At 59.1% G+C, this 20,816-nt stretch overlaps 3 protein-coding genes across 3 annotated transcripts; 1 reads left to right on the top strand and 2 right to left on the bottom strand.

Annotated features, from left to right (window-relative positions):
- Positions 1-305: 305 nt before the first annotated feature.
- Positions 306-1,493, bottom strand: OSTLU_26347 (predicted protein; the record flags this gene model as incomplete). Its single annotated transcript, XM_001420203.1, has 1 exon — positions 306-1,493. The coding sequence occupies one exon, from the start codon at positions 1,491-1,493 to the stop codon at positions 306-308; it is 1,188 nt and encodes a 395-aa protein (XP_001420240.1).
- Positions 1,494-1,519: 26 nt separating this feature from the next.
- OSTLU_93405 (predicted protein) lies at positions 1,520-2,251 on the top strand (the record flags this gene model as incomplete). The annotated part of the gene is made up of 1 exon (XM_001420363.1): positions 1,520-2,251. One exon carries the CDS (start codon positions 1,520-1,522, stop codon positions 2,249-2,251), a length of 732 nt encoding a protein of 243 aa, XP_001420400.1.
- A 7,188-nt stretch (positions 2,252-9,439) lies between these two features.
- On the bottom strand, positions 9,440-20,266 carry OSTLU_88532 (predicted protein; the record flags this gene model as incomplete). Its single annotated transcript, XM_001420202.1, has 1 exon — positions 9,440-20,266. A coding segment is annotated over one exon (10,827 nt), but the record flags the coding sequence as incomplete, so codon positions are not given.
- Positions 20,267-20,816: the final 550 nt, after the last annotated feature.

The raw sequence follows: 20,816 nt of genomic DNA, 5'->3' as shown, positions 1-20,816 counted from the left end.
GTGTTTCAATCGCGGTCGGTCGTCGAGGAACGCGACGAGCGGGACGGCGCGCGCGAGCGAGCGACCGCGCGCGCGGCGGCGCGTCGCGGGCGCGGGCGGTTTCTGCGCGACGCGCTCGACGGCGTCGGGCGCGCCGTCGAGCGCGCGGTCCATCGCGCGGCGCGCGGCGGGCGTGAGTCCGGCGCGAGACATGACGCGCGCGCGGCGGCGGCGACGCGAAGCGGCGCGGCGCGGTGTGAGACTGGCGAGGCGGCGACGGCGCGCGAACGAGCGCGCCGGACGCGCGGCACGACTCTGAATCGGTGCTATTTCTGAGCGCTGGGGCGGAGAGCCCAGCGCTTTAATAATCTAGAGCGCGCGTCGTGGTCGAGATTGAGCAGGACGTTGCGCTTGCGACGCGCGCGGGCGGCTATTTTGACTTCGCGCTCGACGGATTCGCGAACGCGCGCGTCGTGCGCGTCGATCAACGCTTGACGACGGATTTGCACGTCTTGCTCGCTGAGCTTGACCCTGTCGGCGTAGAGTTTCAGAGCATCGAGCTCGCGGTGGAGGGATCGATCGCGACGCTCGGCGCGGCGACGCATTTTGGCGTCGCGAAGCTCGCCGGCGCGTTCGGCTTCGGCGATGTACGCCTCCCAGCGCGTCAAGCCTTCGGGGAGTAAACCTTCGGTGGCGAACGCCAAGTGCTTGCCGACGATTAATGGTTTGCCGAGCGCATCCTTGCGCGAGACGGTCATCGCCGTGGCGTCGTTCGGGGGCTTCATTGCGTCGAGCGCCAACGCGCGCCGACGCTCCCGCTCGGCGTCTGCGTCCGAGGCGTACGACGAATACGACGACCCGGTGTACGACGAATACGACGACCCGGTGTACGACGAATACGACGATTCGTCCGAGTAATACGACGACGATCGCGACGAATACCCCGATTCATCGGCGCCGTCGTAGGCGCGGCGATACCGCCGAGCGTTCGCCTCCGCTAGCTCGGCCTCGAGCGCCTCCGCCTTCCCGAACTCATCGCTCGCGCTCACCGACGCGTCGTCCCCATCCTTTCTCAACTTTGACGAGGTCCACGCTCGCTCCCGTCTCCGTCGTTCCCCCGCCCGCTTCGTCATGCTCTGTCTCTCCGGCGCCGCGGCCATCGCTCTTCGTCTCACGAAGCGCGCCGCCTCCGCCCGTCTCCGCCTCAACGTCCGCGCCTCCTCCTCCGTGAGCGTCCCCAAATATTCTTTCCGTTCCAAAGGGTCCGTGTGCTTCGCGATTTCTCGTTCTCGCGTCGTGCCGAGCGCTCGCGTGACCCATTCCGGCGGCAGGCGACACGCCGCCGCGCACGCGTCTCGCGCCCTCGCGCACTTCGACCCTTCCGCGAAGAAATAATCCCTCTCGCACCGCCAGAAGCACAGCGCGCCGCGCACGAGGTCGCAAAGCGTGGCCGTGTCTTCCACCGCGAGCGGCGCCGCGATTTCAACGTTCGCGGCGACCGCGACCGGCGCCATCGCGAAGACGTTACGCCGTCATTCAGATGCGCGCAAACTTCACGCGCGCGCCGTCGCGCGGGCCGTCGACGTCGACTTCGGGCGCGGCGAGTCGCGCGGCGCGCGCGCGCAGCGCGGGCGACGGCGAGTGCGCGTTCACCGACGCGAACGACCGCGCGGTTGAAAAGTTTTGGAGAAATTGGACGGGCGCCGCGCACTGCCGACAAATCGTCACGAAATCATCGCGCGAATCGCTGTATCGCGATCCAGCGCGATTGGAATCGAAAGTGCGCGCGCTGTTGCGCGTGTTCCCGGTGGATGGCGACGGAAATTGCGGCTCGCACGGGTTGGACGTGCCGGCGTCCGCGGCGCGAGAGCCGAGGCTGTTGGCGCTGCGCGAGGACGAATTCGTAAAGCGCGTGTTGATGGTGAAACGATGCGTGGCGGGGATCTCAGGGCGGCAGATAACGCTCGCACCGGGACTGCTGCTGTGCGATGGGCGAGCGCTGGAAGAAGCGATGCGCGGGTTGGAGGAGACGCTCGGCGCGGCGGAGGCGAGAGACGCGGTGGCGAAGCAGCCGGATCGTTTGTTAGAGCTCGTGGGTTTTTATGGGGTGGGGGACGACGCGGAAGAAGAGGAGCGTGATATTGGACGCGCGATGCGACATTACGCGCGCGCGGTACCGCCCGTCAGTGACGCGCGAGCCGTGGAACAGCGCGTGGCGGCGAGGGAGTTGGGGGCGAAGAAATTTCACGTCGGCGAATCGGGCGCGATTTGATTTCTAGACACATTCATCGTGTACATCTAAATGCTATGGTGCGCGCTATGGCGATCGTTTGCCGTGATCGCATGCATTCCTTACGCGTAGTCGATGCCATCGCCGGCGTCTTCCGCGTCAGTCGAAGCCGATGTTGAATCTTCGCCATCGTCTTGGGCTTCCAACCCGAATCCAATATTCATCCAGTTAAGATTAGACCTTGGCGAGCCGGCCTCAACGCTCGAGGGAAGCGCCTTTGTTCCACGGTGATGCTTACCGTCGCTGTCGGTAGACAAAGTTCCTTTGTGACGAATATCGTCCAGTTGCGTGGCGATTCGTCTCGCGAGCTGGGTATCGACTTCAGCCAACGCGGCGCTCGCCAAGTCGGCCATCATTTGGACTTGCTTTCGAGCCTCGGCGAGGGCGTGATCGGCGCGATCGACCGTTTCACCGAGCAGTGCCGTCGAGCCGACGATCTCAAGCACTTCTCCATCCGCGGCGAAGAGTGTGATCGGTGATTTCTTGGGATTGGCGATCCAGTCGTCTGAAACTTTAATTTGCGCGACGCCATCCGTGTGAATGTTGTCGAGCGCCATCGCCTTGTTGTTTCCTGGCTGCCAGACGAGCATGTACGCCCGTCCGTCGAACATCTGCTCAATCTTTGGCTCGGTTGTGCCCCAGGGCGGAAAGTACGGCGGTGCTTCCCCAGGCACTCCGCCGAGGACTTCCTCCACAACGACGTACTTGTACTCGTAATTTGAGCCTGTGTGCAGTGTCATCGTGCCTTTCCATATGTTCCCCTCGGTCCACGTCAACTGCAAGCCGTTTTGAGTGATCCAATCGCACCAAGTACCAACGACTAAAATACGTTGTCCTGGGATTGATTGAAACGGGATTTTAAACTCGACAGGAATATCCCTTCCGACATCCATCGTCGATGCGTCGAGCGCGATTTGCAGATTCTTGAAGGTGACGTCGGACTGGGCATTCGCCGCCGCGAGTGACTTTTCTAGATCGCGTACGCGACTGCGAGTAGTGTCCATGCCTTCTGCGAACATTGGCGACTTGCCCATCGCCGCGAATTCTTCGGCCATGCGCGATTCAAGCACGCTGAGACCGTGCGAGCACGCAGCGAGAGTTTCTCTGCACGAGTCGAGTTGAGAACCCATAGCGGCGAGCTCGGAGCGCAATAAGCGCGCATCGTCTGATTCAGCCGCGCCAGTGTCATCTAGTCGCTTTAATTCTTCGCCCGTTTGCTTTTGTCGACGAACTAAGATTTCAATTCGTTGCACCATATTGCAGGCGGTCACGAAAGCTTCGTCTGCTTCGTCTGTGGCAAATATACCAGTGTCCGACGCCTCGAAAGAGTCAAATCGTTGAATTCCAGCCTCGACACGCTTTTCATCGCCGAATAGCCCTGAAGACAACTGCCGAGTGTAATCGTCTGCCATTGCTTTGGCATCCATGAGTTCAGCTCGGAGCTTTGAATTCTCCGTAATTAATTCAGATTGTTTGATGCGCGCGGTCTCCAGTTCCTCGTCGCGCGCACGAAGTCGTTGCTCAATAAGTAACCGTGCATTCAAAGCGTCCGACAGCTCGTCGCTAAGCGCCAGAATTTCTGCGTCTGATTCTGACCTAGCACGTTCACTTTCGGCTAAGGCTTTCTCGGAAGCGGAGAGTTCGAGTCGCAATCTTTCTTGCTCAATCTCAAGCGTGGCAACCTTGTTCAAAGAAATCTGAAGAGCACTGTCCACATCCTGCAAACGCTGCTCAACACTTTGTCGCGCTTCAACAAGTTGCTCCATGTCCGCCTGCATCTGCGAGCGTATAAGCTCAGCTTGCTCCGCAAGCGCTTCTGCGTTCAGAACGTCGTCCATGACGCGCTCGAGCTCCGACTGCAGCGCGTCGCGCTCAGACTCAAGTGCCGCCTTGGACTCGTCGAGCTCAGAACGCACGCGCTCGATGTCCTCCTCGCGCTCGCGAAGCTGGGACTCAAGATCCGCGCGCACAGACGCCAACTCAGAGTCGCGAGCGGACGAAAGGTCGGCGAGCTGCGAACGCAGCGCGTCGCGCTCAGACTCGAGATCGGACACGGCAGCGGACTGCAGAGACTCAGACTCAGACACCTGAGAAAGCACGCGCTCGAGCTCCGACTGCAGCGCGTCGCGCTCAGACTCAAGTGCCGCCTTGGACTCGTCGAGCTCAGAACGCACGCGCTCGATGTCCTCCTCGCGCTCGCGAAGCTGGGACTCAAGATCCGCGCGCACAGACGCCAACTCAGAGTCGCGAGCGGACGAAAGGTCGGCGAGCTGCGAACGCAGCGCGTCGCGCTCAGACTCGAGATCGGACACGGCAGCGGACTGCAGAGACTCAGACTCAGACACCTGAGAAAGCACGCGCTCGAGCTCCGACTGCAGCGCGTCGCGCTCAGACTCAAGTGCCGCCTTGGACTCGTCGAGCTCAGAACGCACGCGCTCGATGTCCTCCTCGCGCTCGCGAAGCTGGGACTCAAGATCCGCGCGTTGTTGTGTTGCAGACTCACGCACGTCGTTCAGTTTTGTTTCGTGCTCACGGCGCAATGACTCAAGTTTTTCGACCTTGTCTTCGAGATCATCACGCTCTGCGCGTAGAAGAGACTCGGCCGTGGCTTGAGCTGCCCGCAGCTTATTTGATTCCGACACCACGCGCTCAAGCTCACCTTGTAGCGCTAAGCGGTCGTTCTCTGCTGCTTCCTTTGCAGCTTCGTTATCCTTGCGCATCTTGTCGATGATCTCATCGGTTTCAAGGAGCTGTGTTGTAACGGCATTGAATTGTTCATCAAGAGCTTCTCGAGTCATGGACAGTTCTGCTGACATCGAATCGTTCTCGGTTCGCAGATTGGCCGCCAGCTGATCACGATTTGCTATCAAATCATCAAGCTTTTCGCGCAACTCCGCGCGTTCAGCCTCTAGTTCAGCCGCAGTCAACTCCAAGGCTGGCACCTTGTGTATCAGTCGATCCAATTCGGTCGCAAGTGCTTCTCGCTCAGACTCAAGTGCGTGCTCTTTCAACGAAAAATCGGCAGTTAAACGCTTTAGCTCGGCCTCACGTTGAGCAAGTAACTTCTTGCCCTCGTTTAGTTCTCGCTGCAGATCCTCGCGGCTACTGCCAAGTGCCTTGTACAGACCATCACTCTGCTCAATCATGTCCTTCTCGAGATCATCGCGCGCTTTTGACATCGCTGCAAGCTTTGAAGCCAATTCGTCCATTTCCAAGCGCATTGCATCCTCCAACTCGTTATGCTCTCGTTCAAGTCGTGGTAGACGCCGACGCAAACGATCACTCTCTTCTTCGAACTCATCGCGGTCGCTTAAAGCGGCATTGAGATCCTCCTCAACGCGCCGAAGCGCCGAAGTCGACTGACTCAACTCTCCCAGCACGCGCTCGAGCTCCGACTGCAGCGCGTCGCGCTCAGACTCAAGTGCCGCCTTGGACTCGTCGAGCTCAGAACGCACGCGCTCGATGTCCTCCTCGCGCTCGCGAAGCTGGGACTCAAGATCCGCGCGCACAGACGCCAACTCAGAGTCGCGAGCGGACGAAAGGTCGGCGAGCTGCGAACGCAGCGCGTCGCGCTCAGACTCGAGATCGGACACGGCAGCGGACTGCGACGCGTCAACCTCGGGCACCTGAGAAAGCACGCGCTCGAGCTCCGACTGCAGCGCGTCGCGCTCAGACTCAAGTGCCGCCTTGGACTCGTCGAGCTCAGAACGCACGCGCTCGATGTCCTCCTCGCGCTCGCGAAGCTGGGACTCAAGATCCGCGCGCACAGACGCCAACTCAGAGTCGCGAGCGGACGAAAGGTCGGCGAGCTGCGAACGCAGCGCGTCGCGCTCAGACTCGAGATCGGACACGGCAGCGGACTGCAGAGACTCAGACTCAGACACCTGAGAAAGCACGCGCTCGAGCTCCGACTGCAGCGCGTCGCGCTCAGACTCAAGTGCCGCCTTGGACTCGTCGAGCTCAGAACGCACGCGCTCGATGTCCTCCTCGCGCTCGCGAAGCTGGGACTCAAGATCCGCGCGTTGTTGTGTTGCAGACTCACGCATGTCGTTCAGTTTTGTTTCGTGCTCACGGCGCAATGACTCAAGTTTTTCGACCTTGTCTTCGAGATCATCACGCTCTGCGCGTAGAAGAGACTCGGCCGTGGCTTGAGCTGCCCGCAGCTTATTTGATTCCGACACCACGCGCTCAAGCTCACCTTGTAGCGCTAAGCGGTCGTTCTCTGCTGCTTCCTTTGCAGCTTCGTTATCCTTGCGCATCTTGTCGATGATCTCATCGGTTTCAAGGAGCTGTGTTGTAACGGCATTGAATTGTTCATCAAGAGCTTCTCGAGTCATGGACAGTTCTGCTGACATCGAATCGTTCTCGGTTCGCAGATTGGCCGCCAGCTGATCACGATTTGCTATCAAATCATCAAGCTTTTCGCGCAACTCCGCGCGTTCAGCCTCTAGTTCAGCCGTAGTCAACTCCAAGGCTGGCACCTTGTGTATCAGTCGATCCAATTCGGTCGCAAGTGCTTCTCGCTCAGACTCAATTGCGTGCTCTTTCAACGAAAAATCGGCAGTTAAACGCTTTAGCTCGGCCTCACGTTGAGCAAGTAACTTCTTGCCCTCGTTTAGTTCTCGCTGCAGATCCTCGCGGCTACTGCCAAGTGCCTTGTACAGACCATCACTCTGCTCAATCATGTCCTTCTCGAGATCATCGCGCGCTTTTGACATCGCTGCAAGCTTTGAAGCCAATTCGTCCATTTCCAAGCGCATTGCATCCTCCAACTCGTTATGCTCTCGTTCAAGTCGTGGTAGACGCCGACGCAAACGATCACTCTCTTCTTCGAACTCATCGCGGTCGCTTAAAGCGGCATTGAGATCCTCCTCAACGCGCCGAAGCGCCGAAGTCGACTGACTCAACTCTCCCAGCACGCGCTCGAGCTCCGACTGCAGCGCGTCGCGCTCAGACTCAAGTGCCGCCTTGGACTCGTCGAGCTCAGAACGCACGCGCTCGATGTCCTCCTCGCGCTCGCGAAGCTGGGACTCAAGATCCGCGCGCACAGACGCCAACTCAGAGTCGCGAGCGGACGAAAGGTCGGCGAGCTGCGAACGCAGCGCGTCGCGCTCAGACTCGAGATCGGACACGGCAGCGGACTGCGACGCGTCAACCTCGGGCACCTGAGAAAGCACGCGCTCGAGCTCCGACTGCAGCGCGTCGCGCTCAGACTCAAGTGCCGCCTTGGACTCGTCGAGCTCAGAACGCACGCGCTCGATGTCCTCCTCGCGCTCGCGAAGCTGGGACTCAAGATCCGCGCGCACAGACGCCAACTCAGAGTCGCGAGCGGACGAAAGGTCGGCGAGCTGCGAACGCAGCGCGTCGCGCTCAGACTCGAGATCGGACACGGCAGCGGACTGCGACGCGTCAACCTCGGGCACCTGAGAAAGCACGCGCTCGAGCTCCGACTGCAGCGCGTCGCGCTCAGACTCAAGTGCCGCCTTGGACTCGTCGAGCTCAGAACGCACGCGCTCGATGTCCTCCTCGCGCTCGCGAAGCTGGGACTCAAGATCCGCGCGCACAGACGCCAACTCAGAGTCGCGAGCGGACGAAAGGTCGGCGAGCTGCGAACGCAGCGCGTCGCGCTCAGACTCGAGATCGGACACGGCAGCGGACTGCGACGCGTCAACCTCGGGCACCTGAGAAAGCACGCGCTCGAGCTCCGACTGCAGCGCGTCGCGCTCAGACTCAAGTGCCGCCTTGGACTCGTCGAGCTCAGAACGCACGCGCTCGATGTCCTCCTCGCGCTCGCGAAGCTGGGACTCAAGATCCGCGCGCACAGACGCCAACTCAGAGTCGCGAGCGGACGAAAGGTCGGCGAGCTGCGAACGCAGCGCGTCGCGCTCAGACTCGAGATCGGACACGGCAGCGGACTGCGACGCGTCAACCTCGGGCACCTGAGAAAGCACGCGCTCGAGCTCCGACTGCAGCGCGTCGCGCTCAGACTCAAGTGCCGCCTTGGACTCGTCGAGCTCAGAACGCACGCGCTCGATGTCGTCCTCGCGCTCGCGAAGCTGGGACTCAAGATCCGCGCGCACAGACGCCAACTCAGAGTCGCGAGCGGACGAAAGGTCGGCGAGCTGCGAACGCAGCGCGTCGCGCTCAGACTCGAGATCGGACACGGCAGCGGACTGCAGAGACTCAGACTCAGACACCTGAGAAAGCACGCGCTCGAGCTCCGACTGCAGCGCGTCGCGCTCAGACTCAAGTGCCGCCTTGGACTCGTCGAGCTCAGAACGCACGCGCTCGATGTCCTCCTCGCGCTCGCGAAGCTGGGACTCAAGATCCGCGCGCACAGACGCCAACTCAGAGTCGCGAGCGGACGAAAGGTCGGCGAGCTGCGAACGCAGCGCGTCGCGCTCAGACTCGAGATCGGACACGGCAGCGGACTGCAGAGACTCAGACTCAGACACCTGAGAAAGCACGCGCTCGAGCTCCGACTGCAGCGCGTCGCGCTCAGACTCAAGTGCCGCCTTGGACTCGTCGAGCTCAGAACGCACGCGCTCGATGTCCTCCTCGCGCTCGCGAAGCTGGGACTCAAGATCCGCGCGCACAGACGCCAACTCAGAGTCGCGAGCGGACGAAAGGTCGGCGAGCTGCGAACGCAGCGCGTCGCGCTCAGACTCGAGATCGGACACGGCAGCGGACTGCAGAGACTCAGACTCAGACACCTGAGAAAGCACGCGCTCGAGCTCCGACTGCAGCGCGTCGCGCTCAGACTCAAGTGCCGCCTTGGACTCGTCGAGCTCAGAACGCACGCGCTCGATGTCCTCCTCGCGCTCGCGAAGCTGGGACTCAAGATCCGCGCGCACAGACGCCAACTCAGAGTCGCGAGCGGACGAAAGGTCGGCGAGCTGCGAACGCAGCGCGTCGCGCTCAGACTCGAGATCGGACACGGCAGCGGACTGCAGAGACTCAGACTCAGACACCTGAGAAAGCACGCGCTCGAGCTCCGACTGCAGCGCGTCGCGCTCAGACTCAAGTGCCGCCTTGGACTCGTCGAGCTCAGAACGCACGCGCTCGATGTCCTCCTCGCGCTCGCGAAGCTGGGACTCAAGATCCGCGCGTTGTTGTGTTGCAGACTCACGCATGTCGTTCAGTTTTGTTTCGTGCTCACGGCGCAATGACTCAAGTTTTTCCATCAAGCTGCGATTGCAAGCTTTCGCTCAGTGCTTCGGCGTTGCGCTTCGCTGTTTCGGTAGCAGCGGTGGATTCCGCGCGGTCGCTGAGCTCCTTCTCAAGACTTGCCTTCGCTTTGAGCGCCGCGTCGAGCTCGTCTCGCAGGCGCTGATCCAACTCGCGGTGCGCGGCGTTCAGAGACGCAATCTGCGATTCGTTGCGCTCAAATGACTCCTTCATGGCCACTTGCTTGCTCTGCTCAACATCCTCGAGCTCGCGAGTGAGGCGCTCAATCTCAGACTGCGCAGAATCGAGCGCAGTGGTGAACTCGCGAATAGCTTCAGTATCTGAGGACTCTGACTCGCGAGGCGATTCGAGCTCCGCAAGCTCCGCGAGAGCGGCGGCAAGCTCCGACTCGAGACGAGTCATGTCGCGTCTCATGGCTTCGAACGCCGATGCAGACTCCGATGACCCGTCTTCTTCTGGATGACCAGCTTCGGTCTCAGAACGTGCATATCTATGTGCTTTCAATTTATCCTGAAGATTACGCACCGTCTGACGAAGATGTTCAACATCTCCTTGTGTCTCGCGTAGTGCTCGCTCTTTCACAGCAAGTCGCTCCTCAAAAAGCCGGCGAACGTCGTCTCGCTCTTGCTCGGCAAAACGTGCGCGTGATTCAGCGTGAGAAAGATTATCCCAACTAGCATCAAGAGCTGCAGAGCGCTTGGCCAGCTCAACATTCAAACTTGATATTTGCTCAATCGATGTTTGCACTCGAGCTGCTTGCATGTCAGCTGCAGCTTGTAGTTCGGACATTGCTTCTTCTATAGCTCTCTTGTCGTTTTCCAAATCATTCAACGACGCGACAGCTCCATTCAACTCGTTATCTTTTGCGGTCAGCTGTATCCTCAAATTACTGATCGTTAATTCAAGCTCGCGTGTGACGTCATCTGAAACCAAGTTCGCGAGTTCGAGCCGGAGTGATGCCAGCTCCTCATCGCGTTCGGCCAATTTATCATTCAGATGCTCGACGTCGCTCAAAGCTGCGCTAGCCAGACTCTTCTGCGAGTTGAGGTCAGTTTCCGCGTCACGAACACTATCTTGCAACTGTGCAATAGTTTGTTCATATTCATTCTCTCGTAACTCGAGCTCAGCCGTCGCATCCAACACGGACTTTTCAAGCGCTTGTACTTCGTGTGCGGCGTGCTCAAGCCAATCTAAGCCTTCACTCCCGAATTCAGATCCCCGAGACATCATCTCGTTAAGACCCGCAAGGGTGGAAATTGTGATACTCGGCCACGGTGATTCTCCAAGCGACGCTTGACTTTCTTGCGACGTGAATTTTATTTCGGTAATTTCATTATGGAGTGCTGAAATCTCCTCTCGTGCAAGCTCCTGAAAATGATTGAGCTCATCACGGAGCTTCGCCTCTTCAGCGCGAGAAGCATCAAGCTGCGATTGCAAGCTTTCGCTCAGTGCTTCGGCGTTGCGCTTCGCTATTTCGGTAGCAGCGGTGGATTCCGCGCGGTCGCTGAGCTCCTTCTCAAGACTTGCCTTCGCTTTGAGCGCCGCGTCGAGCTCGTCTCGCAGGCGCTGATCCAACTCGCGGTGCGCGGCGTTCAGAGACGCAATCTGCGATTCGTTGCGCTCAAATGACTCCTTCATGGCCACTTGCTTGCTCTGCTCAACATCCTCGAGCTCGCGAGTGAGGCGCTCAATCTCAGACTGCGCAGAATCGAGCGCAGTGGTGAACTCGCGAATAGCTTCAGTATCTGAGGACTCTGACTCGCGAGGCGATTCGAGCTCCGCAAGCTCCGCGAGAGCGGCGGCAAGCTCCGACTCGAGACGAGTCATGTCGCGTCTCATGGCTTCGAACGCCGATGCAGACTCCGATGACCCGTCTTCTTCTGGATGAGCGGTTTCAGCCACGGCGTCTCGCGCGGCGCTGGCGCTTGCAAGTTCATCCGTAAGCCTCGCAATGTCCGCTTTCGCAGTCGACGTCGCGCTTGTCAGCTCGTTTTTCACAGCGCCGAGCTCAAACTCGAGTCGTTCCACTTCGGACTTAAGTTTATCAACCTCGTCGTGTGCGTGATCTGAGGCCGCCTCGCCAAGTTGTGCAAAACGTGCGGCCTGCGCTGTGGCTTCATGCTTGGCTGCGTCAAGCTCAGCGACGAGCTCCTCCTCGCGCTTGACTAGCCGCTGCTCGAGCTCAGCACGCTGCGTGGACAGTGCATCAAGCTGCGATTGCAAGCTTTCGCTCAGTGCTTCGGCGTTGCGCTTCGCTGTTTCGGTAGCAGCGGTGGATTCCGCGCGGTCGCTGCGCTCCTTCTCAAGACTTGCCTTCGCTTTGAGCGCCGCGTCGAGCTCGTCTCGCAGGCGCTGATCCAACTCGCGGTGCGCGGCGTTCAGAGACGCAATCTGCGATTCGTTGCGCTCAAATGACTCCTTCATGGCCACTTGCTTGCTCTGCTCAACATCCTCGAGCTCGCGAGTGAGGCGCTCAATCTCAGACTGCGCAGAATCGAGCGCAGTGGTGAACTCGCGAATAGCTTCAGTATCTGAGGACTCTGACTCGCGAGGCGATTCGAGCTCCGCAAGCTCCGCGAGAGCGGCGGCAAGCTCCGACTCGAGACGAGTCATGTCGCGTCTCATGGCTTCGAACGCCGATGCGGACTCCGATGACCCGTCTTCTTCTGGATGAGCGGTTTCAGCCACGGCGTCTCGCGCGGCGCTGGCGCTTGCAAGTTCATCCGTAAGCCTCGCAATGTCCGCTTTCGCAGTCGACGTCGCGCTTGTCAGCTCGTTTTTCACAGCGCCGAGCTCAAACTCGAGTCGTTCCACTTCGGACTTAAGTTTATCAACCTCGTCGTGTGCGTGATCTGAGGCCGCCTCGCCAAGTTGTGCAAAACGTGCGGCCTGCGCTGTGGCTTCATGCTTGGCTGCGTCAAGCTCAGCGACGAGCTCCTCCTCGCGCTTGACTAGCCGCTGCTCGAGCTCAGCACGCTGCGTGGACAGTGCATCAAGCTGCGATTGCAAGCTTTCGCTCAGTGCTTCGGCGTTGCGCTTCGCTGTTTCGGTAGCAGCGGTGGATTCCGCGCGGTCGCTGCGCTCCTCAAGACTTGCCTTCGCTTTGAGCGCCGCGTCGAGCTCGTCTCGCAGGCGCTGATCCAACTCGCGGTGCGCGGCGTTCAGAGACGCAATCTGCGATTCGTTGCGCTCAAATGACTCCTTCATGGCCACTTGCTTGCTCTGCTCAACATCCTCGAGCTCGCGAGTGAGGCGCTCAATCTCAGACTGCGCAGAATCGAGCGCAGTGGTGAACTCGCGAATAGCTTCAGTATCTGAGGACTCTGACTCGCGAGGCGATTCGAGCTCCGCAAGCTCCGCGAGAGCGGCGGCAAGCTCCGACTCGAGACGAGTCATGTCGCGTCTCATGGCTTCGAACGCCGATGCGGACTCCGATGACCCGTCTTCTTCTGGATGAGCGGTTTCAGCCACGGCGTCTCGCGCGGCGCTGGCGCTTGCAAGTTCATCCGTAAGCCTCGCAATGTCCGCTTTCGCAGTCGACGTCGCGCTTGTCAGCTCGTTTTTCACAGCGCCGAGCTCAAACTCGAGTCGTTCCACTTCGGACTTAAGTTTATCAACCTCGTCGTGTGCGTGATCTGAGGCCGCCTCGCCAAGTTGTGCAAAACGTGCGGCCTGCGCTGTGGCTTCATGCTTGGCTGCGTCAAGCTCAGCGACGAGCTCCTCCTCGCGCTTGACCAGCCGCTGCTCGAGCTCAGCACGCTGCGTGGACAGTGCATCAAGCTGCGATTGCAAGCTTTCGCTCAGTGCTTCGGCGTTGCGCTTCGCTGTTTCGGTAGCAGCGGTGGATTCCGCGCGGTCGCTGAGCTCCTTCTCAAGACTTGCCTTCGCTTTGAGCGCCGCGTCGAGCTCGTCTCGCAGGCGCTGATCCAACTCGCGGTGCGCGGCGTTCAGAGACGCAATCTGCGATTCGTTGCGCTCAAATGACTCCTTCATGGCCACTTGCTTGCTCTGCTCAACATCCTCGAGCTCGCGAGTGAGGCGCTCAATCTCAGACTGCGCAGAATCGAGCGCAGTGGTGAGACTTGTCTGCTTGTTCGTGCTGTCATCGAGAATTTTAGCTACCTTGACACGCAAAAGCGCAATTTCTTTCTCTCTTTCTGTGAGTTCTGACCGCAGCGCCAACTCAACAGCGTTGGCGTATGACTCACGAGCAGCCAACTTTTCGTTTGCATTCAAAAGCTCGGCGCGGATCTCATCTATGACAGCACTTGCAACAGCTTGCGAAGATTCAGCCTGCTCCTCGCGTTCTTTTAACTTATTAAGAGTCGACTGCAACTTCGTCCGTGCAGAATCTAGTTCCGCACTCTTCGATGCAAGCTCATCGTTCATACGGTCCAAGTCATCATTCAACATCGGATCGAACACCGTTTCAGAAAGCAAATTTTCGCGCTGTCTGATAGTTGCCTTCAACTCTTTAACTGTTTTTCTCAAGGAAGCCGCAGAGTCCGCCTCCGCCGAAAATGCGACTAATTGCTGCTGGAGTCCTGCGATGGATTCGGAGGACATTTGACGAAGCTCAGAGAGCTGCGAACGCAGCGCGTCGCGCTCAGACTCGAGATCGGACATGGCAGCGGACTGCGACGCGTCAACCTCGGGCACCTGAGAAAGCACGCGCTCGAGCTCCGACTGCAGCGCGTCGCGCTCAGACTCAAGTGCCGCCTTGGACTCGTCGAGCTCAGAACGCACGCGCTCGATGTCCTCCTCGCGCTCGCGAAGCTGGGACTCAAGATCCGCGCGCACAGACGCCAACTCAGAGTCGCGAGCGGACGAAAGGTCGGCGAGCTGCGAACGCAGCGCGTCGCGCTCAGACTCGAGATCGGACACGGCAGCGGACTGCGACGCGTCAACCTCGGGCACCTGAGAAAGCACGCGCTCGAGCTCCGACTGCAGCGCGTCGCGCTCAGACTCAAGTGCCGCCTTGGACTCGTCGAGCTCAGAACGCACGCGCTCGATGTCCTCCTCGCGCTCGCGAAGCTGGGACTCAAGATCCGCGCGCACAGACGCCAACTCAGAGTCGCGAGCGGACGAAAGGTCGGCGAGCTGCGAACGCAGCGCGTCGCGCTCAGACTCGAGATCGGACACGGCAGCGGACTGCGACGCGTCAACCTCGGGCACCTGAGAAAGCACGCGCTCGAGCTCCGACTGCAGCGCGTCGCGCTCAGACTCAAGTGCCGCCTTGGACTCGTCGAGCTCAGAACGCACGCGCTCGATGTCCTCCTCGCGCTCGCGAAGCTGGGACTCAAGATCCGCGCGCACAGACGCCAACTCAGAGTCGCGAGCGGACGAAAGGTCGGCGAGCTGCGAACGCAGCGCGTCGCGCTCAGACTCGAGATCGGACACGGCAGCGGACTGCGACGCGTCAACCTCGGGCACCTGAGAAAGCACGCGCTCGAGCTCCGACTGCAGCGCGTCGCGCTCAGACTCAAGTGCCGCCTTGGACTCGTCGAGCTCAGAACGCACGCGCTCGATGTCCTCCTCGCGCTCGCGAAGCTGGGACTCAAGATCCGCGCGCACAGACGCCAACTCAGAGTCGCGAGCGGACGAAAGGTCGGCGAGCTGCGAACGCAGCGCGTCGCGCTCAGACTCGAGATCGGACACGATAGCGGACTGCGACGCGTCAACCTCGGGCACCTGAGAAAGCACGCGCTCGAGCTCCGACTGCAGCGCGTCGCGCTCAGACTCAAGTGCCGCCTTGGACTCGTCGAGCTCAGAACGCACGCGCTCGATGTCCTCCTCGCGCTCGCGAAGCTGGGACTCAAGATCCGCGCGCACAGACGCCAACTCAGAGTCGCGAGCGGACGAAAGGTCGGCGAGCTGCGAACGCAGCGCGTCGCGCTCAGACTCGAGATCGGACACGGCAGCGGACTGCGACGCGTCAACCTCGGGCACCTGAGAAAGCACGCGCTCGAGCTCCGACTGCAGCGCGTCGCGCTCAGACTCAAGTGCCGCCTTGGACTCGTCGAGCTCAGAACGCACGCGCTCGATGTCCTCCTCGCGCTCGCGAAGCTGGGACTCAAGATCCGCGCGCACAGACGCCAACTCAGAGTCGCGAGCGGACGAAAGGTCGGCGAGCTGCGAACGCAGCGCGTCGCGCTCAGACTCGAGATCGGACACGATAGCGGACTGCGACGCGTCAACCTCGGGCACCTGAGAAAGCACGCGCTCGAGCTCCGACTGCAGCGCGTCGCGCTCAGACTCAAGTGCCGCCTTGGACTCGTCGAGCTCAGAACGCACGCGCTCGATGTCCTCCTCGCGCTCGCGAAGCTGGGACTCAAGATCCGCGCGCACAGACGCCAACTCAGAGTCGCGAGCGGACGAAAGGTCGGCGAGCTGCGAACGCAGCGCGTCGCGCTCAGACTCGAGATCGGACACGGCAGCGGACTGCGACGCGTCAACCTCGGGCACCTGAGAAAGCACGCGCTCGAGCTCCGACTGCAGCGCGTCGCGCTCAGACTCAAGTGCCGCCTTGGACTCGTCGAGCTCAGAACGCACGCGCTCGATGTCCTCCTCGCGCTCGCGAAGCTGGGACTCAAGATCCGCGCGCACAGACGCCAACTCAGAGTCGCGAGCGGACGAAAGGTCGGCGAGCTGCGAACGCAGCGCGTCGCGCTCAGACTCGAGATCGGACACGATAGCGGACTGCGACGCGTCAACCTCGGGCACCTGAGAAAGCACGCGCTCGAGCTCCGACTGCAGCGCGTCGCGCTCAGACTCAAGTGCCGCCTTGGACTCGTCGAGCTCAGAACGCACGCGCTCGATGTCCTCCTCGCGCTCGCGAAGCTGGGACTCAAGATCCGCGCGCACAGACGCCAGCTCAGAGTCGCGAGCGGACGAAAGGTCGGCGAGCTGCGAACGCAGCGCGTCGCGCTCAGACTCGAGATCGGACACGATAGCGGACTGCGAAAGAATTTTCGAAACCATTTCGTTGTCTTTGGCCTCAATAGCCAGATCTCTATCTTGTATCAATCTTTGCACTTCAGCCTCGGAAGCACCCAGGCGCTTTTCAAGCTCGTCCACGTGCTTCTCAAAGTTTCGCTTTTGTTCAACCGATGCGCTTTCAAGAGATGCAAAATCCGTGGACTTTTTATCGAGTTCTTCGAGCGTGGTGTTCAGTTTTGCTAACGCGCTCTCAAGATCGGAGCCCAACTTGACCTCAATATTATTCGTCTTTGACTCCAACTTTTCGATCGCTTCAGATTTAACTGTGATGTCGAGTTCAAGAGCTGCTATTTCTTCACTCAACTGCGTGATGACGACATCGTGCTCTTCGCGAGCTCGAGCCAGTTCGCTGCTCGCTGTCTCTGCGAGATCTTGACTCAACTTGAGCTCAGCTTCCAACCGAATTTTCATCCCTCGAAGCTTCGCTGCTTCGTTTCTAAAGCGTACTGCCTCTTCACCATCAAATTTGGCGTTTTCGAATGAATCAACCTCTAACATGAGAGATTCTATGCGCTGAATCTGTTCATCACGCTCTTCTTTTGCAATATCTCTGATGTATTTAAGATCTTCTTTCACGGAGGCCAATTCTGAGGTAAGCGCCTTCAATTCCGCAGCTGACTCTTTGCTATCGGCCTTCAATGATTTTATCTTTCGCTCTTTTTCTTGCAACTTTCGCTCTGCGGCTTCGGAAAGACGCTTCAGATCATTGAAGCTTTTTTGCAATCTCTGGTATTGCGGTTCGCTGGTGATATTCTGCAGCTCTTTCGCTCGTAGACTGATCGATCGCTCTAACAATGAAGCCGTGACTGTCCCCTTAGATAGATCCACTGCGGTGCTCTGAATCGTTTCCAGAGCCTTAGAACCAATTTGAACTAGATCCTTCCACCAAAGTGATGCGGCTTCACGTGTTTTCAATTCTTCGACTGTGAGACCTACCTGTTCGAGCAGCTGAGCTTGGTCAAGCTTCTTCTCGAGGACAACTTCTCTTCGAAGACGTTTCTGTATGCGCTCAACGAGGTCAGATGCGTTCTTACTGCCTCGTAACATCGCTTCGCGCTCGTCGTTTTCGTTGCCGAGAAGTAAATCTATGTCAGCAAGCAAGGCATCGCGTGATTCTGAGTACGAGCGAAGACTGGAGATGAGTTCTTCGAGCTCTTGTGAGCGTTGACATGATGCTGAGAGTTCGCGCTCAAGAGTGAGCGTTTTCTCCTCACTCGCTGCAAGATCCAAAGATAAGCTTGCAACCTGAGAAACACGGTCATCTAGTGCTTTTTGCTTCGTCTCCAGCGCTTCCTGAGCCTGAGCCAAGTTTTTCTTTGACTCATCGATTGCGCGAGCGGCCAACTCTTTGTTTTTCGTAAGACTTTCAATCTCTTTTTGACGCTCTTGAACTATTCGTTGATACTCTAAACTCTTTTCAGTCTTCTCTGACATCTCCGACGTTAGACGTTCCATCTCCTCGCGGATAACATCCATGGATCGCTTCAATTCGGAAATTTCAGCCTTGGCTTCGATTTCTAATTCATTTCGCTGGATTTCGAGTTGCGTACGAGCCTCTGCGAGTTGCTTTTGAAGTACTGCTTCTGCTTCGCTTCCTTCTCTCGATTTTTGATCTCTGAGCCAACAGATCTCCGTAGATAGATTCTTCACTTGACGCCTCAGCTCTTCAACTAATGAAGTATCGGCACGATTGGCGTTTGCCAAGTCTAACTCAGTTGCCTTTGCTCGCAGTTGCGATTCTAAGTCAAATCGACGCGAATTGATTTGTTCAACACTAGCATTTGCGACAGATAGCTGCTCGGTGAGGGACTTGAGCTTCGTTTGCAGAGTTTCAGTTTCATGTTCGAGACGCCGAATCGCCTCTGCATCAGTGTCGCTCTGATCTTGAGCGGTCTGCAGCTTAGCAAGGAGTTCTAACTTCGCCTTGAGAGCGTCGTCGACGGTTCTCGTGGCAGTTTGAAGTTCCTTGACTGAAGCTTCGAGCTCAACTTCCAGGCGCAGGCGCTCTCTTTGCCAGTCTTCTTGCGCAACGCGCTCTCTTTCCCGAACAGAATCGATTTCAAGATTCAATTTCTGCAGACGATCCTCCAAAAGAATACGGTTATCGACGCTCTGCGTCTTTTCTTCTTGCAAACGAGTCAATTTGAGCTCCAAACTTTCTATAGCTCCTCGTAATTCTGCTATGCGCGCGGAAGAACGTGCTTCCCCAGAGTCAAGTGAATCCTGCAATTCAACAATCGTAAATATTTGAGAGCTGACCAAACGCAACCCCCAAACAGCCCTTTGATCAATGAGTTCCTTGACCTGCGGGTCGTCGGCGACCGATGCGTTTTTTAGTGAATCGATTGCGTAGTCCAATCGCGAGACCGCCGCCGCCGCGCGTATCGATTCCATCCACATCTCTAGATCGCTCTCATACGACGTTTGAGCTCGTTGAAATTGTTCGCGTGATGTCGTGGCTCGTCTCAGCTCAGCACGCAGCGCGGCAATATCCGCTTCCACTTGCGCGATAGAAATTGGATTCGCTTGCTGGTTTTTCATGTCGTTCAGCGTCGATTGACGTCGATCCAACATGCGCTGAAGCTCCGCCTCAATCGAAACGCCCATGTTCAGCGCTATGTTAACTTCTTTCGACACAATCTCGCTCATGTCTATAGTATTCTTCGCCAGCGACTCACGGCGGCGATACTGTCGCTTCCGCTGTCGACGGCGACGCTTTGACTCGAGCGGTTGAGTGACGTCGGATTCCGTAGAAGACGACGTCGATGCCTCTTCCACCACGACAAACGCGGGCGCGTATACGACACGCGGCGGTTCTGGACGAGGATCCTGCTCACGAATTACCGCGGTATACGGAGGCGCGTACTCAATACGCCGTTCATCGGGCTGCTGAGTGACACTCACGCTTTCGCCTGCTACAGGCGCGGCGTCGGATGAAGGCGCCGACTCCATGACAACTGGCTGAGGTTCTCTCGCAACCCGCATTTTTACGCTCGCGACGGCGGCTTCGTTATTGTCCGAGCGTTCGTGCATCTTCGGCTCTGCGACTGGTTGCGGAGATTCGTCATTGTGCGAAACCACGTCGGGCGTTTGGGTCACCGTTTCCGCAATCGCGACAGAAACTCGCGAAACTGTTTCCTTAACGACGATCGGCGCTCGCGAAACTTCTTCCATAACGACAACGGTCGCTCGCGACACCGTCTCTGTGAACTCTTGCGACATCGCGGCGACCGTCTGAATGATCCAGTGATCGATAACGTACAATACGTACATGGCTCGCATCCAACGACACGCGGCGGCGACGATAAACGCGACAAATGAACTCTGCGCTAGCGCGGGGCCGAAGGCGTCAGCGGACTGGTTGAAGGCGCATGCCCACGCCACAGTGCCGGCGACGGCGTCCCACGAACCGTAAAGCGAGCAGTCCGACAATATCATCAGTCTCGTACGCCTCGTCGACGTACGGTGCAAACGCAACTCTTCGACGTATACGCCCAACAGCGGCGCCACCGTCGACGCGAGCAAGATGGCCAACACTTGCATCATCGGCCTCGGAATCACTTTCAGCGCCAAAGCGGTACCAAAGATCACCGAGCTCGAACCAATCGCCGCCGCGGCGACCAAGCGCGTCGCCAAATCAAACATCGACCGATTCCATCGCGCGACGTACGCGCCGTAGTACACCACGGACATGCCGCCAAAAATCACCAGCGAGCGCATCGCGGCCGGTATCCCCCCTCCATACAGCGTCACCGTCCACGCCGCGATATCGGAGACGACGACGAGCGCGACCGCGCGCGCGACGTACACCGCCACGCTCGCCGCCGCCTCCCCCGGCGCCGCGTCTCGAGCGAACGACGCGCTCGAACCAAACGTCCCGTACTCCCTCACCGCGTCTCCCTCATCGTTCGCGCCGCCTTCACCATCGCGCTCTCCGTTCACGGCGCGCGTTTTCCCCACCGACGTTCGCGTCCTCGACGTTCCCGCGCCGACGCTCGCGTCGCCTCCTACCCTCCGCGTCGTCACTCTCACCGCGACGACGCGCCGTTCGCGCGCACCTCTCGCCCCGATCGTCCCTCGCGTCCATCGCGCATCATTCGCGCGCGTTCGCGCGCCTCGTTCCATCCCCGGCGTCGCGTCGCGTCGAATCAATCAAATCAAAATCAAATCAAAATCAAATCGCGCGAAGACTCGATTCTTCGTCGAATCGATTCGCGCGACGCCTTCGTCTGCCGCGCGTCGCCTCGCGCGTTTTGCCTCGCGCGCGCTTCGCGTCGCCCTCGACGCGCGATCGATCGTCGCGCTCTGCCGTCGTCGTCAATCATCCGCTCGGGGTTTGGCGACCGACCGCGGTCGACGT

The sequence above is a fragment of the Ostreococcus lucimarinus genome, chromosome 11 (genome assembly GCF_000092065.1).
Source record: "Ostreococcus lucimarinus CCE9901 chromosome 11, complete sequence".
Classification (NCBI taxonomy): domain Eukaryota; kingdom Viridiplantae; phylum Chlorophyta; class Mamiellophyceae; order Mamiellales; family Bathycoccaceae; genus Ostreococcus; species Ostreococcus sp. 'lucimarinus'.
The sequence above is the reverse complement of the archived record's forward strand: the minus strand, read 5'-3'. Positions and strand labels throughout refer to the sequence as shown.